This window comes from Somniosus microcephalus, chromosome 6 (assembly GCF_052327205.1).
Source record: "Somniosus microcephalus isolate GS21.2 chromosome 6, FLI_Smic_1.0, whole genome shotgun sequence".
Lineage (NCBI taxonomy): Eukaryota > Metazoa > Chordata > Chondrichthyes > Squaliformes > Somniosidae > Somniosus > Somniosus microcephalus.
Window position 1 is genome coordinate 117150243 of NC_140992.1, and position 20669 is coordinate 117170911.

At 46.4% G+C, this 20669-nt stretch overlaps 1 protein-coding gene across 10 annotated transcripts in view; it reads right to left on the minus strand.

Moving 5' to 3' along the window:
* The window catches only part of kif1aa (kinesin family member 1Aa), a 599030-nt gene that overhangs the window by 96146 nt on the left and 482215 nt on the right, over positions 1 to 20669 (minus strand). For all 10 annotated transcript variants that reach the window (XM_085990737.1, XM_085990745.1, XM_085990743.1 and 7 more), the window contains 5 exons: positions 18479 to 18614; positions 16151 to 16313; positions 15364 to 15454; positions 9758 to 9876; positions 7626 to 7681 (listed from right to left, as the gene is read on the minus strand). In XM_085990737.1, the coding sequence (XP_085846863.1) occupies positions 7626 to 7681; positions 9758 to 9876; positions 15364 to 15454; positions 16151 to 16313; positions 18479 to 18614 (565 nt within the window). The remainder of the gene's footprint in view (positions 1 to 7625; positions 7682 to 9757; positions 9877 to 15363; positions 15455 to 16150; positions 16314 to 18478; positions 18615 to 20669) is intronic.

Genomic DNA, 20669 nt, shown 5'->3' on the forward strand with positions numbered 1-20669 from the left:
ACAGGACACAACTAAAGGAACAGGACACACCCGACAGAACTGGGCACACCCAACAGAACAGGGCACACCCGACAGAACTGGGCACACCCGATGGAACAGGGCACACCCGACGGAACAGGGCACACCCGACGGAACAGGGCACACCCGACGGAACAGGGCACACCCGACGGAACAGGGCACACCCGACGGAACAGGGCACACCCGACGGAACTGGGCACACCCGACGGAACTGGGCACACCCGACGGAACTGGGCACACCCGACGGAACTGGGCACACCCGACGGAACTGGGCACACCAGACGGAACAGGGCACACCCGACGGAACAGGGCACACCCGACGGAACAGGGCACACCCGACGGAACAGGGCACACCCGATGGAACAGGGCACACCCGACGGAACAGGACACACCCGACGGAACAGGGCACACCCGACGGAACAGGGCACACCCGACGGAACAGGGCACACCCGACGGAACAGGGCACACCCGACGGAACTGGGCACACCCGACGGAACAGGGCACACCCGACGGAACAGGGCACACCCGACGGAACAGGGCACACCCGACAGAACAGGACACACCCGAAGGAACAAGGGCACAGCTGAAGGAACAAGGGCACAGCTGAAGGAAACAGCATACTTGACAGAACAGAGCACACCTAAAGGAATAGGGTACACCTGACAGAAGAGGGCATACTTATGCTGGAAGCTTTGAGTTAATATTGAACCATCACTGTGTCATGATGGTGTTTAGTCGCCTGGCAGAGCCTCTTCCTGTTGACGTGTTTTTATGAGTTGCATCCATGACGTGACTATATGAATCTTTTTTTTTGCAGTTTTCTCCCCTGCTGTCCCAGAGGTGCTGACTTTTGCTGGGTTACAGTTCCATGGTGACTGAAACCCTCAATCCCATGACTGTGGAGGACAGTACCAACAAGCCCAGTTGTGGCCCATATGGTTTAGTGTTGCACCACATGATGAATTTGCCAATAATTCCATTAGGGGAGCTGCAATCGTGTCAATCTTAAGATTTAGGCCAATTGATTGGCTGGAAAACAACTGTGAAACCTAGCTTTCAGCCAATCAAAATTCAGACTTTTAGAAGTGGCTCCAAAATGGGAAATGAGAGACAGGAGGAAAAAGTAAACAACTTTTAAAGTTACAAAAGGGTCAGAAGGTAAACAGAAAACATAAACAGTAAAGTAAAAAAATAAAAGAGGTCAATGAGAGCAAGTGTGGATGAAAATGGAAGTAGAATGAAAGTGGGTTTTTTATATATAAAATCGTGTTTAGATGTTTAATTTAGGCTATTGGTGCTAAATTCCAGTAATAAAGCCATTCCTGGCATCTGAGCAGTTTTACTAGCGCTAATTTTAGTGTTTGTGCTGGAAATGTAAGTAATTGGCCGGCCAAGGGAGACAAGCATTTCCCTGGGCTTCTGGCAGTTTAACGATTAGACGCACAGGGGCTGACAGAGATGCAGGCTGGAAGGTGAACTTGCCTCTCACAATTCTGCCACAACAATCGCGGCTGACACACAAACAAAAAACTCAATTTCTTACGTAAAATTAAAAAGGCAAGAAAACACAGCAAACATGCAGAGTGGAGTTAAGAGTAAAGATACAGAGCACACTGCACTAACAGCAATCTCACCCACTAAGGTAAATTCAGATTTATTCTGCCTTTCTAAATGCAAGATTTTTTATTAATTACCTCTATTGAACATCTGGAGCATTTTTGACAGTTTGTTTTAATTTCTTCACATAAGACAAGACTAACTGATTAATAATAAACGTACTGAAGGTGCCTCTAAAATTGTGTGATTTAAAAACGCCCAACCTAGCCCTTAAAGGGGGATACCAAATCTGAGCAGTTCACTGCTCCATATATTTAAGAAAGTGTTGAATTAGTAAAATGTTAGTCAGTTGCCACTGATTAAATTAAATGCCTTCTTGTAGTGGTAGAGTCTGCTGCGGCTTCACCCTCCCCCTACCTCCGGGTCCTACTGAAACAGTTACCCTGTATTAAAAAGCATTTAACTTTTTTCTCCATGGGAATCAAAGCTCAGGGAATGTGTACCTTACATAACTGAGTTTTGACCTATGCTCTTTGACCATGACAATCACAGCAAGCAGAGCAAAAAGCAAAAGTCAGCCTAGATACACACGTAAGATACGTTCCAGTCTGGGTGAGATTGTATTCCAAAGCTGAATTCTTTTTGATAAGCCACTGCAGTTTTAAGTTCCCTTCTAAAAGGACCTTCCTCTTTTAAGATGATCCTGTGGCAAAGCCATCAAGAGACTCTTGCAGTAACGTTTATAATTGTCTTTAACCATAGTTGTTACCTTTTAAGTGTTTGCTCTGTTCAAACAGCGCGGGATCGATAAAATCGCGATCTGACGCGATGACGTCATCACGCGGGTCACGTGACGTTCCCAATGGCGGGAAACGTGATGACGTCATGACGTCAGGGGGGTAGGGCGATTCTGTCACTCCTCGTGGATCCAGCTAGTGTACAGACCTGTGTGGAGTTTCTCCTGCGTTCTTTTGTTTGTAACTGTTTCAGTACATTAAACCACGTTTGTTTAACTGTCAGTTTCAACCGCAGTATTTCCGTAGTAGTGTGAAGACACCTACAATCCCACTCAATGGAAGATTCAATCACACCTAAGAGTTGATGGGTTGGTGATGGACACCCGAACCATTTGACTGGCAGCTCTTAAATGGCCTGAGGAAACTTTGATGATAAGTATGGAGTGATGTCAGGGTGGAGCACTAGGCCAGGGTTTGGGCCTCTCTCATTTCAAATATGAATTAAAACAAACCTTAAAAAAATTAAACAAAGTAACAACTGTCGAGGTGTGATTGAATAACAGTAATGGACCAAGTGTGCACTGTCTTACAAAATGAGATTGGTTATAAAACAGATCAATTGTGAATTTGGTGTCAGCTAGCTATCACTTAGGCCTGGCACTCCAGTTGGGAATACCTACCCCAGTCCTCCCCTCCTTCTACAGTCTGTGGACTTTGAAAACCAAGCCTGACATCGCCTCATCACCAATTCATTTTTGCTCTTCTGTTTCCAACCTTGGTGGTCCCCTGCACTTTAGGCCTCGGTTCTCCACCAAGGCTTTTCAACTTTAAAATATAAATGAATGGAATCAGATTCTGTAACATTGGCATTAGTGTCATATCATATTGTCAGTTCGGCCTATCTTCAATTTAGTGAAATACTGCACACTCTTGTCCACTGTTGTTTATGCTGCTGAGTCAAGACACAAGGGCACAGGGCTGAATAATGACACACAACTGTATCCCATGGAAAGTGGCTTTGAATTGGGTACGTCATACCAGGAGAAACAAGGAGACACGGTGATGATTACTCAGTCCAACATCTGGGGTCTGGCAATACATCTCTGCATCAGGAAGGACACAGTAATTGAGTGATTGAGGTTCTATCAGCATACCCCAAAAACAAAGAAAAAAGAGGAAAAAGGGGATGGAAAAAGATGTAACCTACCGGGAAAAACCATGGTAGTTTCAGAGTCCCATCACACAGTCACACAGTGCCATTGTGAACTGCTAAATCGTATGGTGAGTGGGAAGGAAAATGGCCTAAGTGTATTTTGGGATTGAGAGGTAAGTTTTCCAATCATAAAAGAAACGAGTGAGGTAACTTACTCAATCATATCTGGAGTGCAGCGGAGGGTGAAGTATCCAATTATACAGGGATTGGGAAATTAATTACCCAATTGAATCAGGAACTGTGGGAGTGAAGTATCGAATGTATGAGGATTGGGAGATTAATTAACCAAACGTATGGGGAGCTTTGGAGGTGAAATACCCAATTGTATAGGGGGTCGAAGTATCCAATTGTATGGGAGATTGGGAGATGAATTAACCAATGATTTGGGGAGTTGTAAGCGGTGAAGTATCCAATCAAAAAGACTTTCCATCAGATTCCTGAACTACGAACCATGTAGCTGGGCTTTCCTGACAGCACAACCAGGGGAGCTGGGAAGGGGCAAGGGGGCATAAACCTCCTCCTCAGAAAGATAGGAAGCAGCGACACTAGCGGCAGACACAGCGTGCATGGACAGGGAGTCCAGGAATGGGAGGTTCAACCCATCAGGCATCAGGTGCTTAATCAAAACAAGTGCTTTCTCATTCTCTGCGAGGTGCGTGATGAGGAACAGAAAACAACAGAAATGGTATAATTACATGAGTTCTGACAATGAGAGGACAACAGGTTAACTAATGAGCAGTGTTGAGAAACATGTACAACAAATTGAAATGATAAAATATTAAGCTGCGAGTACCTGGACCTGTCCCACCACAAAAGAAAAGGAACCTCCAGCCATTCACAAGCCCACTCAGCTTTGCGCCATACAGGATGATAGTTCCCCTCAGCTCTGGCACAATCCAATGTTCCTCCACCTGTCCCCAGCAACATATGGATCAATTTTCCACTGGCAGGATTGTTGGTAACCAGAGGCCACAGATTTAAGATAATTGGTAAAAGAACCAAAGGGGAGATGAGGACAATATTTTTTTATGCAGCGAGTTATGATCTGGAATTCACTGCCTGAAAGGGTGGTGGAAGCAGATTCAATAGTAACTTTCAAAAGGGATATATACTTGAAACGGAAAGAAATTGCAGGGCTATGGGGAAAGAGCAGGGAGCTGGGACTAATTGGGTAGCTCTTTCAAAGAGGCAGCACAGTCACGATGGGCCGAATGGTCTCCTTCTGTGCTCTATGATTCTATGAGATATCTATGATCAGAAAGTGATACACTGACTGTACCTACAAAACATCTGGAGCTGTGGGCCTCCTTCCTATCCCTCACACACTCCAAACTCCCACAGCTAGAGGAATGGCTTGGCTCGGATTAGACACATCTCTGTGACCCCCACAAAACTCTTTATTTCACCTCAGGTAACAACCTGGTGCCCAATCTACTCTTCACTTCTACCCAATGTGATCTGAGCCCTGTGAGAATAAAGGGCCCTGCCAAATAGTAAGCCTACCAAGTGTTGAGAACTATATGCTGAAAAGGACCCTGAATGTATGTATCTGTCAGGCCAGTGTAAGCAAAAATCAGCACGTACCCTGCGTGTAAGGGGCCTAATGTCTGTTCTTTATTCTACTATTACTGAGCAGGTGTGTGAACTCAGTCATAACAAAATTACCTTAATTGGAAAAAAACTTTTGTTTCATAAACACACTTTTTAATTGTTTTTTGAATGGGCATCCTAAAGGTGAGGCAGACATGGAGAAGGAATGGAACAGTGATCATCAGGGGAGCTGAGGTTAAAAGTTAGTGTCAGACTAATTTAGGCATACGGAGGTTGAAGGTCATGGTTAGTGTAAAGTAGAGAGGCTGAGGTTAAACATTGATACCAAGGTAATGGAGCGAGGCTGAGGTTAAACGTTGATACCAAGGTAATGGAGAGAGGCTGAGGTTCAAGGTTGGTACCAGGGTAATGGAGAGAGGCTGAGGTTCAAGGTTGGTATCAGGGTAATGGAGAGAGGCTGAGGTTCAAGGTTGGTACCAGGGTAATGGAGAGAGGCTGAGGTTATAGGTTGGTATCAGGGTAATGGAGAGAGGCTGAGGTTCAAGGTTGGTATCAGGGTAATGGAGAGAGGCTGAGGTTATAGGTTGGTACCAGGGTAATGGAGAGAGGCTGAGGTTCAAGGTTGGTATCAGGGTAATGGAGAGAGGCTGAGGTTCAAGGTTGGTATCAGGGTAATGGAGAGAGGCTGAGGTTATAGGTTGGTACCAGGGTAATGGAGAGAGGCTGAGGTTCAAGGTTGATACCAGGGTAATGGAGAGAGGCTGATGTTAAACATTGATACCAGGGTAATGGAGAGAGGCTGAGGTTAAAGGCTGATGATGCCAGGTCATGGAGAGAGACTGAGGTTCAAGGTTGGTACCAGGGTAATGGAGAGAGGCTGAGGTTAAAGGCTGATGATGCCAGGTCATGGAGAGAGGCTGAGGTTCAAGGTTGGTATCAGGGTAATGGAGAGAGGCTGAGGTTAAAGGTTGGCACCAGGGTAATGTAGAGAGGCTGAGGTTAAAGGCTGATGATGCCAAGTCATGGAGCGAGGCTGAGGTTCAAGGTTGGTATCAGGGTAATGGAGAGAGGCTGAGGTTAAAGGCTGATGATGCCAGGTCATGGAGCGAGGCTGAGGTTCAAGGTTGGTATCAGGGTAATGGAGAGAGGCTGAGGTTCAAGGTTGGTACCAGGGTAATGGAGAGAGGCTGATGTTAAACATTGATACCAGGGCAATATAGAGAGGCTGAGGTTAAAGGTTGGTATGAGGGAAATGGAGAGAGGCTGAGGTTAAAGGTTGGCACCAGGGTAATGTAGAGAGGCTGAGGTTAAAGGCTGATGATGCCAAGTCATGGAGAGAGGCTGAGGTTATAGGTTGGTACCAGGGTAATGGAGAGAGGCTGAGGGTGACGATCACTATGAGGATACTGTAGGGAGGCTGGGAATAAAGGTAATTATTAGTGTAATGTAGGGAGGCTGGGGGTGGGGTAGGGAGGGGGTAGCCTTGATAGCATCTGAAACGTGCTATGCCTCTCTTTGATATTATAAAGAAAATGTTTGCCCGTTGCTGAGATTCCTGGCATTCAGAAACTCAACCTCTAAGTTAATTAAATTAACTTATGCTAAACAAGAAACCTCCCCCACACGCTTGCTCCCATGTTTTCCCTTCCCGTCCTGAAGGTGCTCTGCTCTTGCTCTGGTTCAATGGCACTGGCATCAGTTGCCCTCAGATAGCCTCAGCTAACTGGCTAATCTGTGAGCTGAGAGCTAAATTAGCAAAGATCAGAGATTGGACCTGGGACCTTCCTGGTCTGTACAACGCAACACCGCAGTTACCCACTGAGTCATTACGCAAGGTCCATGAATCATTTTAATAAGGCTTCAGAGGTGGAAATTGGTTGTGATAAGTTTTCTTGTCCATACCAGCGACACGCCAACAACGTGCGTCCCAACTGGGAGGCCCGAGGCCTGCCCGAGATTGGCCTGCGGGACCTCATTTGCTTAATTTGGGCGAGTTGGCAGTGCCTGCAGCCCCTCCACAGGCAGCTCGTCCCTTTTCCAAAGTTGAATGTCGGGCGGCTTGCCTCACCAGCAGCGGCCTGAAGGTAAGTCCCAGGAGGGGTGGCGAGGCAATGGGGGGGGGGGGCTGATCACGAGTGCTGCGGAGTTGGGGGAGCGAACTCCTGTTCCTCCTGGCTCCAGGGCAATGATTACTGATTTTTTTTTTTTAAACTTACATTTTGTTGCCAGCTGTTGAAGAATCCTAAGCGGAGCAGGCCTGGCACCTGCTCCAGCTGATCGCCAACCAGTTTCAGCGAGGGGTCCGAAAACAGGTATTAGGCCCCTCATTTACATATGTAAGGGGCATAATGCCTGTTTTAGGTGGCCGCCCGGGATGCCTGAAATGCTGCCTTTACCAACATGGCGGCACATGTAACGCTGGCACAGATCGGGTGCGGGACGTTGCACACCGAAAATGGTACTTTTTGTGCCTGTTTTCCCATCCAATTTCTCCCCCTCTATGTCACTAAGAGGGGGAAAAAAGCCTTAAACAATTGTAATCTTCTCACCTGGTTTAGACAAGGGCATCACTCGAGGGAACTGTCGGCGAGACGGCCTCAGGGGGCTAAGAGCAGAAAGAGAAAGAGCAGGTGAATTCCACTTAGAATACGTTATGGAAAAGGACTTTTATTCAAAAATACATGACTGAGGCTTTATCAGCACACGGTACCATAAATGGGAGATTCATTCTCCAGATCTCTCTCACACTGAGGTTCCCATTTTAGTTGTGAGGTACGGGGCCTGGCATTGAGCAAATGTAAAGCTGCTACTTCACTGGGAATGAGAGATATCAGAGAAGTGGAGGTGTATCAACTGAACTGCTGTCACCTGCCTTCCAGTACCTGATACAGGACAAAGCTTTCAGAGGCCGGGATACACCTTTCCTCCCTCTCCAAGCTTTAGGATACACAAGAAACCGGTCTCACCATATATCTGCCACTCCCTGCATCTCTCTGCCTTTGCTCACGGACTGCCGTCTAGTCAGCCATCCCCGGTGCCAGGGTCCAAGCCTTTCCTTCTCTGTTCTGCAGCCACGCAATGCTATTTGGAGATGGGGCTATCACATCATCCCAGCAGTTAAAAGGCAGGACTAGAATGCCAGAAATGGCAATAGCTGATCGATGGACAGTGAAAAAAGGAAGAGAACAGCCTTCCTGTCTGGAATTTCCTCTCTCCAAAGGCCCATCTTCATCTCAGGATGGGCTGGAGACCATCGCCGTTTGAGGGAGCCACTGGTAGGTGTGCATGAGTGGCCCAGGGTGAATCCCAGCTGGGTTTGTTTGTCTTTCCCTATCAGGAAGTGGTTGGCCTCAAATCAACAACATGGTTGCCTGAGGTCAGGAGGCATCCATGTGTGGAATAACTGCACCAACCATGTTGTGGTACGCTACAATTAATTTTCCCACCATATTCGATTTAATTTCCTCCCTCAATTTTTCTTTGCAAAACACATTGGCCTAGAAATTCAGTCGCGTTTGCGCCCACTTATTGGCTATAGAGTGGTTTGCGCCGGAAGTTTTTTAGCGCCCGAAATTCAGTTGGTCCCTAACATCGGCGTTAGCCGGTAGCGCTGCGCCAGCACCGATGACGTCATCGGTGTGCGCAGCGCCCCGGTTCCAATGCTATTCCGTGCCGATGGCCAAATTCAGTTGCGGCCGCCTCGCCCGTAGCGGCCGCAAACAGCGTTTGAAAAACGGTGCCTTGCAGCTCCGAGAGGCCGGCGCATAAAGGTGGAGGGGCGGCCGGCCGCTTTCCCGGCGGCCGCACCTCCCTCCCCGGACTCCTGCACCACCCCCCCGCGGCATTGGTGTCTGACTCCCGCGAGCCCGGCACTTCTCCGTGGTGCCGGGCTCATTTGCCAGGGGAATCCAGCGGCGATCTCACGGCTGCAGGCAGCTCCTCCTTAAGAGAAGGAGGAGGCCTGCAGTACCCCAGCCTGCCGCACGGACGCCTGAAACTGACTTTCATCGCCCCAAACGAGGTGGCCAAACCCTGCAATAGCGCCCGCCTCCGTCTTGGGGCGGCGCAACTGAATTTCAGGCGGGCGCTACGGGAATCCGTGCGAGCGCAAAATTTCGGGCACTAAAGACCTGGCGCGGCGATACCGAATTTTTAGCCCATTCTTCCCTGAATGAGAGCACAGGTGGGGTGGGGGGTGACCTCATCCCTGTGCACCACATCAAATCCCCATCCCCCTCCCTTGAGCTGTCCACCTGACAAGATGTGAGGAATTTATCCTGAGGTGACTTTCTTTCTGCTGACCCCAACTTGTGGGCCAATGTATGGCTTCTGTTAAGCAGCAGGAACAGGAAGTTCACTGTGGCAGATTCTGGGTGCCAACTCATATCCTGGCATTAGATGGTGCAGACATGGGGGTGCCATGACCCTCAGCCCCAATGAGATTTTGTGCTCTTTACTTGGTTTGCATGTAATACCCTTGTTGCGGGTGTTATATTAAAACCACCAGGAGTTTGCCTTATCTCAGTTCCTCTTCACCCACTACAATACAAAGGGATTAAAGTCTGGTGCAGAACCTCTCATGGCTCTGAACACTGTGAAGAGTGAGGCACAAACTTTGAGGTTGAAACAGAATAAAGGAGTATTGCTGCTGAAGACAATGAGATATATTGGGAATACCTACCTGATGAGGTCCTTACAGAGCGGTGGGAATGGGTGCTGCTGATAGTGTCCAAATACCTCGAAGACAATGGGTTGGGTCTTGATATACTCTATGAAGGATTTGGTCACTTCCACTGCAATCTGTAAAGAAAAGTAGTCTTCAGTGTATACAACCGTTTTTAATTGAGTTTTCAGGAGTTAAAAAAGACACAATTTTCCGGACTGCTGTAGACATTAATTAGACAATACTTGTGGGAGGGCACATTGGTAGACATGGGTTGCGGTCAAGGCTGTAGAACACTGGAGCAGCACATATTTCACAGCTGGAGGAATCTGGTTTGCCTGGGAAGGTGAGCAAGGAATCCAGCCACTGCTCTTGGCCAATGCAAGCTGAGTTGGTCCTGTTGGCTTACTCCCTGATCGCCTCCTGGGAGTGCACACCCTCCAATTCTGGCTTCATTTGCATCCCCTTTCCTTCTGCTGCACTGTCAGTACCAGGGCCTTCAGATGTTCTGGTTCTATCTTCTGGAACTTTCTCCCTAAATCCCTTCCCCATGCTACCTCTCTCCTCTTCTTTGACAGCCTCCTAAAACCTATCACTTTGACCATGCCTTCAGTCACTTGCCTCAACTCTTCTCCCACTGCTACTCAGCATCTTTTATCATCTCTGTGAAATTTTACTATGCCAAAAGACGCTATGTAAATGCAAGCTGCTATTGTTGTAGCGATCAAAAGCAAGGTACCCGGCTGATTTTCCCTTCACAACTCAGGGGCACCCAGGCCAATTATAGCACCCTAACTGTCCACGCAAGCTGAGGTCAGCTAACTCAGCACAGTCTGTCCTAAGCTGTAACACACCAGATATTACATTTACCATCGGTGCCACTGTGGGGCTCTGGCTTCCAAAACATAGGAAATATAAACTAACTGAAAATAACACGGCAAAAATAAGTTATCTCTTTTCTTTATACAGCCTAACTTAGGCCCTACATTTTTAAAGCCTAACTTAGGCCCAAGTTAAAGAAGAAGTTATAAAAAGTGCAAAAACGGAATAAGAGGGGCAAAGAGAGAGTATGGGAATAGATTAGTGGCTAACATAAAAGGGAACCTAAAAGTCTTTTCCTGTCATATAAATAGTAAGAGTAGTCAAACGGAGGGTGGGGCGGATTAGTGATCAAAAAGGAAAGATTCTTGTGGAGGCAGAGGGCATGCCTAAGTACTAAATGAGTACAGGAAACTCTCTTTTATCCGGCACCGACGGGACCGGCGTGTTGCCGGTTTATCAAAATTTCCGGATGACGGAGAGGGTTATCTACCGAGGCTATTTTTAACAAAGAAAAATTAAAAAAAATCAAGAAATGTGCAGTATACAGTAATTGGGTACTCACCTATAGAATGTTGTGTTAAATGGATGATGGAAGATGCTTGATTAAGTACAGTACTGCCAGTTGAGGGTAATCCATAACTCTTGAATTACTTAACAGTAAAACAAAACTTATAAATGACTGTACAGTACAGTATAAAGTACTGTGGTTGACTGTACACTTATTCCAAGTCAACTGGTTCATCAGGAATATCCATGTCAGCTGGGTCATCAGGATCATGCACTTCAACAGATTCTTCAGGCACTTCCACTGCTTCAACTCTTTTGGGAGCTTTCCTAAACATGTCCCGGATGTCTGCTTGCTTAGTGGACTCTTGCCTTTTTTGTAGAAAGGTGGAATGCAGAATATGGAGGTGCATAACTTCTTGGGCAGAATAGCAAGGATGTCTTTCAGCAAATTTGCGGAATGAAGCAAAATCTTCTGCAGCTTTAGCCCAAGAAATCTTCTTCTCTTCAGAAATCTCATCCTCTTCACTTTCCATCTCACTTTCCTTTTCTTTCTTTGGATTCATAACATTCTCCATTATTTCATCATCACTTAGCATATGCACAACAGCAACTTCTCTATCTGCATCAACCCACTGCTCAATATCACTTTCACTGAGGTGACGTAGAGGGTTTGCTGGGCCTACATTTTTCACCATGCCAGCCATTTCCATTATTGTACTCCTCTTGGGACAAACATTGAACCCATGAAATTCCTCCTCTGACGAAGAACCTTCAGCAAACATTACAGAAGGCCACAATTTGCGCCAGGCTTGTCTCAAAGTGTGACCTTTCACCAAGTTCCAGGAACATGCAGCATTAAAGATGGCATCTTTAAGATTGTATTCCTTCTGAAATGCGTGAATATTGTCATCTTGGCTTATCAGTTTACGTAGGAAGTCTTTCTTGTAATGACACTTGAGATTTTGGATAACGCCCTGGTCCATGGGTTGTATGAGAGAAGTTACATTTGGTGGCAAATAAATGGTGAAAATATTTCCCGAAACCAACTCAGATTCATGCGGATGGGCTCTACAATTATCAAGCAATAAAATGCATTTGCTATCTTCAGGTTTCCCTATTCTACGGAAATGTTCCCTCACAGATGGAACAAAAATATGATGGAACCAATTCGAAAAGATTTCCTTATCCATCCAAGCATTTCTTTGAGCTTTGTACTCAACAGGTAAGTGCCTCACATTTTTAAATGCACGGGGATTTTTATACTTCCCAATGACAAGAAGTTTAACCCGGTGTGATCCAGCAGTGTTCGCACATGTTAGCACGGTTACACGATCTTTATTTTTCTTGTAACCTGAAGCATTAGCCTCACTAACCCCAGCAAGCGTTGATTCTGGTAAAAATCTCCAAAATAAGCCAGTTTCATCGGCATTGTATAGCTGTGCTGGCGACAAATCATGTTGCTGCACAATCCGATTGAAATAATCGCAGTATTCTTCTGCGGCGTCGGGATCAGCTGATTTCTTCTCCCCGGAAATATCGAGTCGTCGTATCCCGTGCCGTACCTTGAAGCACGTTAGCCATCCCTCGGAGAAAGCACACTTGACAGTGAGCTCCATCTTTGCGTAGAAATCCTTTGCTTTTTCGATTAGCATGGGTCCGGAAATCGGAACACCCTCTGAACACTTAAGAGAAAACCACTCATAAAGCACGATATCCAGCTCTTCAAGCTTAGGCTTACGAAGCGTACGCCATTTCTCTACACCCTTAAATGTCTCTGAGCTTGAATAAAACTTGAGCAGCTTATCCTTCTGCGATTTGATGTCGTAGGTTGTTGACGAACTGATTTTGAATTCATTCATAATGTTGATACGCTTCTCTCCCCTTTCTAGTCGTTGGCATATGTCGATTTCCTGTTTTAAAGTTAACACCACTCTCTTCCTTTTGCTTGGACCAACTTTTGGGATTTCCAGAATGCAATGCAATGACTACCAGCAGCGTGGGAGACACACAGTACTCCTGTAAAATGGCGGATCAGAAGAGACTACCGGCAGCGCGGGAGATCAGACTCCTGTTACAGGGGTTTTGAGGTGTTCCGACTCCCGACAGCGCCAAGAAGCTGAGTAGTGGCAGTTTGGAGAACTACCCCCACTGACTAACTCGGCCACCGCGGGAAACTCGGACTCGGACTCGGCAATACTGCCGGTTATTGAGGTGTTGTTTTCGGAGCGAGAATTCTGCCGGTTAATAGAGAATTCCGGATATTTAGGTGCCGCTTAAACGAGAGTTTCCTGTACTTTGCATCTGTTTTCACTAAAGAGGATGCTGCCAATGTCACAGTAAAGGAGAAGGTATTAGCGATATCAGATAGGATAAAAATAGATAAAGAGGGTGTACTTAAAAGGTTGGCAGTCCTCAAAGTAGAAAAGTCACCCAGTCGGGATGGGATGCATCCTAGGTTACTGAGGGAAGTAAGGGTGGAAATTGCAGAGGCTCTGGCCACAATCTTCCAATCCTCCTTAGATATGGGGGTGGTGTCAGAGGATTGGAGCATTGCAAATGTTACATCCCTGTTTAAAAATAGGGAGGGATAAACCCGGCAACTACAGGCCAGTCAGCCTAACATCGGTGGCGGAGAAACGTTTAGAGACAATAATCTGGGACAAAATTAATTGGCATTTGGAAAAGTATGGGCTGATAAATGAAAGGCAGCACGGATTTGTTAAAAGCAAATCATTTTTGACTATCTTGATTGAGTTCTTGGATGAAGTAACAGGGAGGGCTGATGAGGGTAGTGTAGTTGATGTTGTGTATATGAACTTTCAAAAGGCGTTTGACAAAGTACCACATACTAGGCTTGTTAGCAAAATTAAAGCCCAAAGGATTAAATGGACAGTGGCAATGTGGATATGAAATTGGTTAAGGGACAGAGAGCAGAGAGTAGTGGTGAACGGTTGTTTTACAGACTGGAGGGAAGTTTACAGTGGTGTTCCTATTGGGTCAGCATTAGGACCACTGCTATTTTTGACATATATTAATGGCCTGGACTTGGGTATATAGGGCATCATTTCAAAGTTTGCAGATGACACAAAACTCGGAAGTGTAGCAAACAGACTGGTGAAATGGGCAGACACATGGCAGATGAACTTTAATGCAGAGAAGTGTGAAGTAATACATTTTGGTAGGAAGAATGAGGAGAAGCAATATAAATGAAATGATACAATTTTACAGGGGGCTCAGGAACAGAGAAACCTGGGGTGCATATACAAAAATCTTTGAAGGTGGCAGGATAAGTTGAGAAGGCTGTTAAAAAGCATATGGGATCCTTGGTTTTATTAATAGAGGAATAGAGTACAAAAGCAAGGAAGTTATGCTAAACATTTACAAAACATTGGTTAGGCCTCAGCTGGAGTATTGTGTCCAATTCTGGGTACCACACATTATGAAGGATGTCAAGACCTTAGAGAGGGTGCAGAAGAGATTTACTAGAATGGTACCAGGGATGAGGGACTAGAAAAATTGGGGTTGAGGAGATTCGATAGAGGTGTTCAAAATCATGAATGGTTTTGTTAGAGTAAATAAGGAGAAACTCTTTCCAGTGGCAGAAGGCTCGATAACCAGAGGACGCAGATTTAAGATGATTGGCAAAAGAACCAGAGGCAATATGAGAAAACAATTTTTTTTAACACAGCGAGTTGTTGTGATCTGGAATGCACTGCCTGAAAGGGCGGTGGAAGCAGATGCAATAGTAACTTTCAAAAGGGAATTGGATAAATACTTGAAAGGAAAAAAAATACAGGGCTATGGGAAAGAATGGGACTAACTGGATAGTTTTACCAAAGAGCCGGCACATACACAATGGGCCGAATGGCCTCCTTCTATGCTGTACCATTCTATGAATCTATAGGCGTCAAGGAACATAGAACTACATTTTGAGAAACCATGTATTTCCATACTCCTGCTCTTCCCTATTCCAGACTCATCCATCACCTGCTGGAGAGGGCAGAGGGCAGGACATCTGCTCTCCCTCTGCACGCGAGGGGCAGAGAATAGCATTGCTGCCATGAATCTCACTGCTTTTAAATGGGAATTAAAAGCGTACAGCTTAATCACATGACACAGTCACTTATCTGCCAACAACAGACTCCGAGACAAGCACGATCACCAACAGTACGACACAAGACACTCGAACACAAACTGAAAACCTTTCAAAAGCTCTTTGGTACAGTCAGTAGTGAGTCTGGGCATTCTATCTGGTCCTATATAATCACGGTTATATCTTCAATCAGGAGACTCACATTCTGTACATGGTAAAAGCCAAGTGGGGGGCCTCGGCCTGTGTTTTTCAGCGGCTCTGTAGAAAAGGCTTCTTCTTGGCGATGGATGAAACTGTAAAAGAGAAAAAGAAATAAGATCATAATTGAACTTTCCTGGTCAGAGGTTCCTTTGATTTATGTCATCAGTTTTGAACAGAAACATCAGATCACTCGGAGCTTCACGGGCTGGAGTGTGAGGAAACTGGAATGGAGATGATGTAAAGCTGCTCTACTGGATACAGTCGTTCCCACAGTGCATTACGGCAATCCCAGCATGCCAGAGCAGGACAGCTGCCCAACCCTTACCCACAGAGCACTGCAGTAATCCCAGCAGTCTGACCCTTTTAAAGATCAACCTTATGTTATGTCTGACTTGACCAAGAGCATTTAGAAGCCAGAGATATAGCACAGCCTCCACAGTTGTGGCAATGGGTCTATACAGCAAGGATATAACAAGCCTCCTCAGGTGTGGTAATGAGTGGATATAACATGGCCTCCAAAGCTACAGTAATGGGTATATATAACACGGATACAGCATAGCCGCTATAGGTACGGCAATGAGTCTATATAACACAAATATTATATAGTCATGGTACTGGGTCCAAATATCATGGATATATCACAGACCCCACTGGCATGACACTGGTGGATAAAGCATGGCCTCCACTGGTGTGACAGTGGCTCTTTATAGCACAGATACATTATGGCTTCCACTGGCATAGCAATGGGTCTATATAGCATGGATATACCATGGTAATGGGTGACTTACTTGAACTGACAGAAGATATCGGCATATTCAGCTGAGATACTCGAGGCTTGAAGGACTGTCACTCTGAAAGTGAAGTTGCTGCCGATCCTGAGGTGTTCTACGATTCCATCCATCTGTGTGTCTACCGGTGACTTCACTGGACTTTCGAGCTCCTCCTGGGTGGCTGCGAAGTGCAAACAAACCCACAAACATTTAATGGGATATTTTATCCCCACCTCGCTTGCAGGAATGGTGGAGGCAGGTTTAAGTTGGTGGGTGGTTGGGGGGTGGTGGTTAAGATGGGGGGGGCACCCGCCTCTCGCCATTTTAATGAGGCTGAAATCAGGCACGGGAAGGCCTCCCGCCTCAGAAGAGCAGAGGCCTAATTTAAATGGCAGTCATCGGGATGTGCACGCCATTTTAACCACGGGTCTGACTAAGGCCCGCACCACCTGAAACCCAGTTGCAAAAGCTTGCAGCAGCCAGGATCCTGGCCACAAGGGGCCCAGCTAAGTGTCATTCAGATTTTGTTTTTAAGTGTTCTTTGTGGGCTGGGAGGAGCAGGGGCGTTCCTCCTGATCCCACAAGCATACCCTGGGTTTCCCGCCGTCTCCAGTGTTTGCGGACTTTCCTGATTCCCTCCCTCCAATTCCTTATTTAGCTCAGCAGAGACAGTTTCCGTGGGTCCCCGGCGGTGGCCTGGCCCCCCGATAAACTTTGATTCCCGCCCACTGGCTTTGGGTGGGAGTCAGTATTGGGAGATAAGATCTCCCAGACCTCACACTTTTGCGGGGGTGGCGGGGACACGTACAGCTCTCCGCCTGCTTTGACCACTGATTCCCGACCAGAGTTAAAACCGGTCTTTACAGTCAGTTTTCTTGTCATTGGGAAATTGTCCTGATTCTCCCTGCCACTGTTCCAGCTGAATAGCAGAGTTAGATGAATCTGCATCTGCAATGAGAACACCCTTCTTGAATCCATAACCAGGACCTGGATTCTTTGCTCAATTCTATTCAAAGCAAACCCCATAGAGAGTGATTTTCAGAGCGTGTGTTTGCGGCGGGGAACCTCGCTCACCACTGGCGCATTGCGGGAACTCACAGGCTGTGCCCATGTACCGGAATATTTCCCGGTAATGCCTACTTCAATGTATATTATCCATTTACAAACAGGCTCTGAAAGCATCATCGCACTGCAGACATCACATTCCACGTGCTCTCATGAAGCAGCGTGCTAACTCTGGCTGGAATTCATCCAAAACCATGAGAACATCCAATTTGGGATGATTCCAGATCGGTCCCAGATCTCAACCACTCCCTTACCATGGACATTTGTTAGCTTTCTGTCAGCCAATGCCACACAACGCTGCACCTCTTGAGCTTTCCCTCATGACAAGCTACACCTCCCTTCTGCCATCTTCCAGCAAAGGCACTGACCTTTGCTGGGATACAGTTCCATGCTTCCAGGCAGCCCTTTCAGAATGCAGCCAACTCGACGCCTCAGCCTGGATGGAGAGTGTGGGTCCATGGTGGACATCACTGCTAATCCTGATCCTTCCCTTACCTGTTGTTCAGGCACACACCTTCCAGCAGGAATTAAGGAGGGTATCACAGAATCTGGCAGCACAGAAGCAGGCCATTTGGCCCATCGTGCCCGTGCTGGCTTTTTGTAAGAGCTATCCAATTAGTCCCACTCCCCTGCTCTTTCCCTATAGTCCTGTATTTGTTTCCTTTTGAAGTATATACCCAATTCCCTTTTGAAAGTTACTACTGAATCTGGTTCCACCACCCTTTCAGGCAGTTCATTCCAGATCATAACAGCTTGCTGTGTAAAAAGAATTCTCCTCATCTCCCCCCTGGGATATGAATACCTGTGCTTTAGAGCTCATGAGCTAATTGATTTACCAGGAACTTCTAAACAAGAGAGCTGGAAGAGCCCTGGTTCAACACCTGGTTTGTACTGAGTTTACTGAAATTGGGGCAAATCGGGAGAGATATATAATGGGCGGCTGAATCAATATCATTTCACACTATCACCTAAAGTCAAAATTACCCTCAAGGGATAGAAATGGGAGTGGGATCACAAGACTGATTTTTCCATCCCCGGGATGCTGAATCTGATTTTTCTGCCCTACCATCTCAGCTGATTTCAGTAATCTCGGCACAAGCCAGGCATCGACACCGGGACCTTCCAGCTCTCTCGTTTAGATGTTCCTAGAAAACATCTTCTTCTTCAATTAGCTCCTGACCTCTGAAGCACAGGTATTCGTGTCACAGAAAACCCTTTAAAACCACGATTCAAACTGGGTGAAACATGCAGCACCATGGGTTTTAATGGGGTGGAGCATACCTGCACAGGTGTTGTTGTTGACCTCGTCGGCTGAAGGGCCTGAATCGCTCGACTGACCCTGTCCCTCAACAATCCGCAGCTCCTCCTGCGATGTGCCAGAGCGAGACATTCCGGCTGTACAACAATCCGACTGAAACTAAAAACAGAGGATCACAGAGTAACATCACATCAATGCCCCTACATCACTCCGACAGGGGCTGCTCACGGACATTCACGGCAGTGCTAATCAAACCACAGAAGCTTATAACAATCAAGGAGGCCATTTGGCCCATCGTGTCTGCACTCTTTGCTGGAGCAATCCAAAACTAACCCCACTGCACTACTCTACCCTGCTTCAAATATTTATCCAATTTGCCCGTTATTGCCCAATGATCTCTGTCTCAACCATGCACTGCAGCAAAACATTCCCTGCTCTAACAACCCTATACATAAAGAAATTTCTTCCAATTTCTCTCCTCACTCTCAGTGAACATTTAAAAAGGGATATGGGGATCGGGCGGGAAAGTGGAGTTGAGGTCGAAGATCAGCCATGACCTTATTGAATGGCGGAGCAGGCTCGAGGGGCCGTGTGGCAGAGCAGGCTCAAGGGGCCGTGTGGCAGAGCAGGCTCGAGGGGCTGTGTGGCGCAGCAGGCTCGAGGGGCCGCGTGGCAGAGCAGGCTCGAGGGGCCGTGTGGCAGAGCAGGCTCGAGGGGCCATGTGGCGGAGCAGGCTCAAGGGGCTGAGTGGCGGAGCAGGCTCGAGGGGCCGTGTGGCGGAGCAGGCCCGAGAGGCCATGTGGCGGAGCAGGCTCGAGGGGCCGTGTGGCGGAGCAGGCTCGAGGGGCCGTGTGGTGGAGCAGGCTCGAGGGGCCGACTCCTGCTCCTAATTCGTATGTTCTTATGACCTCTCATCACTGACTCCTGAACCAGAGGAAATAGTCTTTCCCTATTCACACTCTTCATTGGTTTAAAAACCTCTATTAAGTCTCCCCTTAGCCTTCTCTGCTGCAGTGGAAATAATCCTAGAATCTCATCTCTCCTCAGAACTCTAGTTTGCCATCCTGGTGAATCAACAATGTATGCTCTCTATGGCTTTAATGTTCTCTCTTTAATGAGAAGCTCAAAACCTCACACAATACTTCAACTGCAGCCTAACCAGTGTTTTCTATAAAGTTATCATGCCTTCTATATTCGTGTATGCAATGTCCCTATTTATAAAACCGAAAATGCTGTTGGCCTTTTTTATGGATTTACCTAACTGTATTTGCACTTTTGGGAATTATGAATTTAAACCCCTAGGTCTCTCTATTTATCCATGCCCTTCAGCCTCTTCCTATTGAGTCTATGCTCTTAACACCTTGTATTTCCACCCAAGATGTAATACCTCACACCTCTCCACATTAAATAGCATCTGCCACTTGTTTGCCATTCTGCTAACCAGTCTATGTCTTCCTGAAGTGCTGAATAGTGAATAGGTTTAGAAACATAAGCCAAAATAGAACAATAAGATGTCATTTCACGCAACAAACTGACTCTTCTCTTGCCCCATGTACAATCTATGCTATCCTGGATTCTATCTCAACTATTTAATCTCCTCCCACACACCATGTACAATCTATGCTATCCTGGATTCTATCTCAACTATTTAATCTCCTCCCACACACCATGTACAATCTATGCTATCCTGGATTCTATCTCAACTATTTAATCTCCTCCCACACACCATGCACAATCTATGCTATCCTGGATTCTATCTCAACTATTTAATCTCCTCCCACACACCATGTACAATCTATGCTATCCTGGATTCTATCTCAACTATTTAATCTCCTCCCACACACCATGTACAATCTATGCTATCCTGGATTCTATCTCAACTATTTAATCTCCTCCCACACACCATGCACAATCTATGCTATCCTGGATTCTATCTCAACTATTTAATCTCCTCCCACACACCATGTACAATCTATGCTATCCTGGATTCTATCTCAACTATTTAATCTCCTCCCACACACCATGCACAATCTATGCTATCCTGGATTCTATCTCAACTATTTAATCTCCTCCCACACACCATGTACAATCTATGCTATTCTGGATTCTATCTCAACTATTTAATCTCCTCCCACACCCCATGTACAATCTATGCTATCCTGGATTCTATCTCAACTAGTTAATCTCCTCCCACCACACACCATGCACAATCTA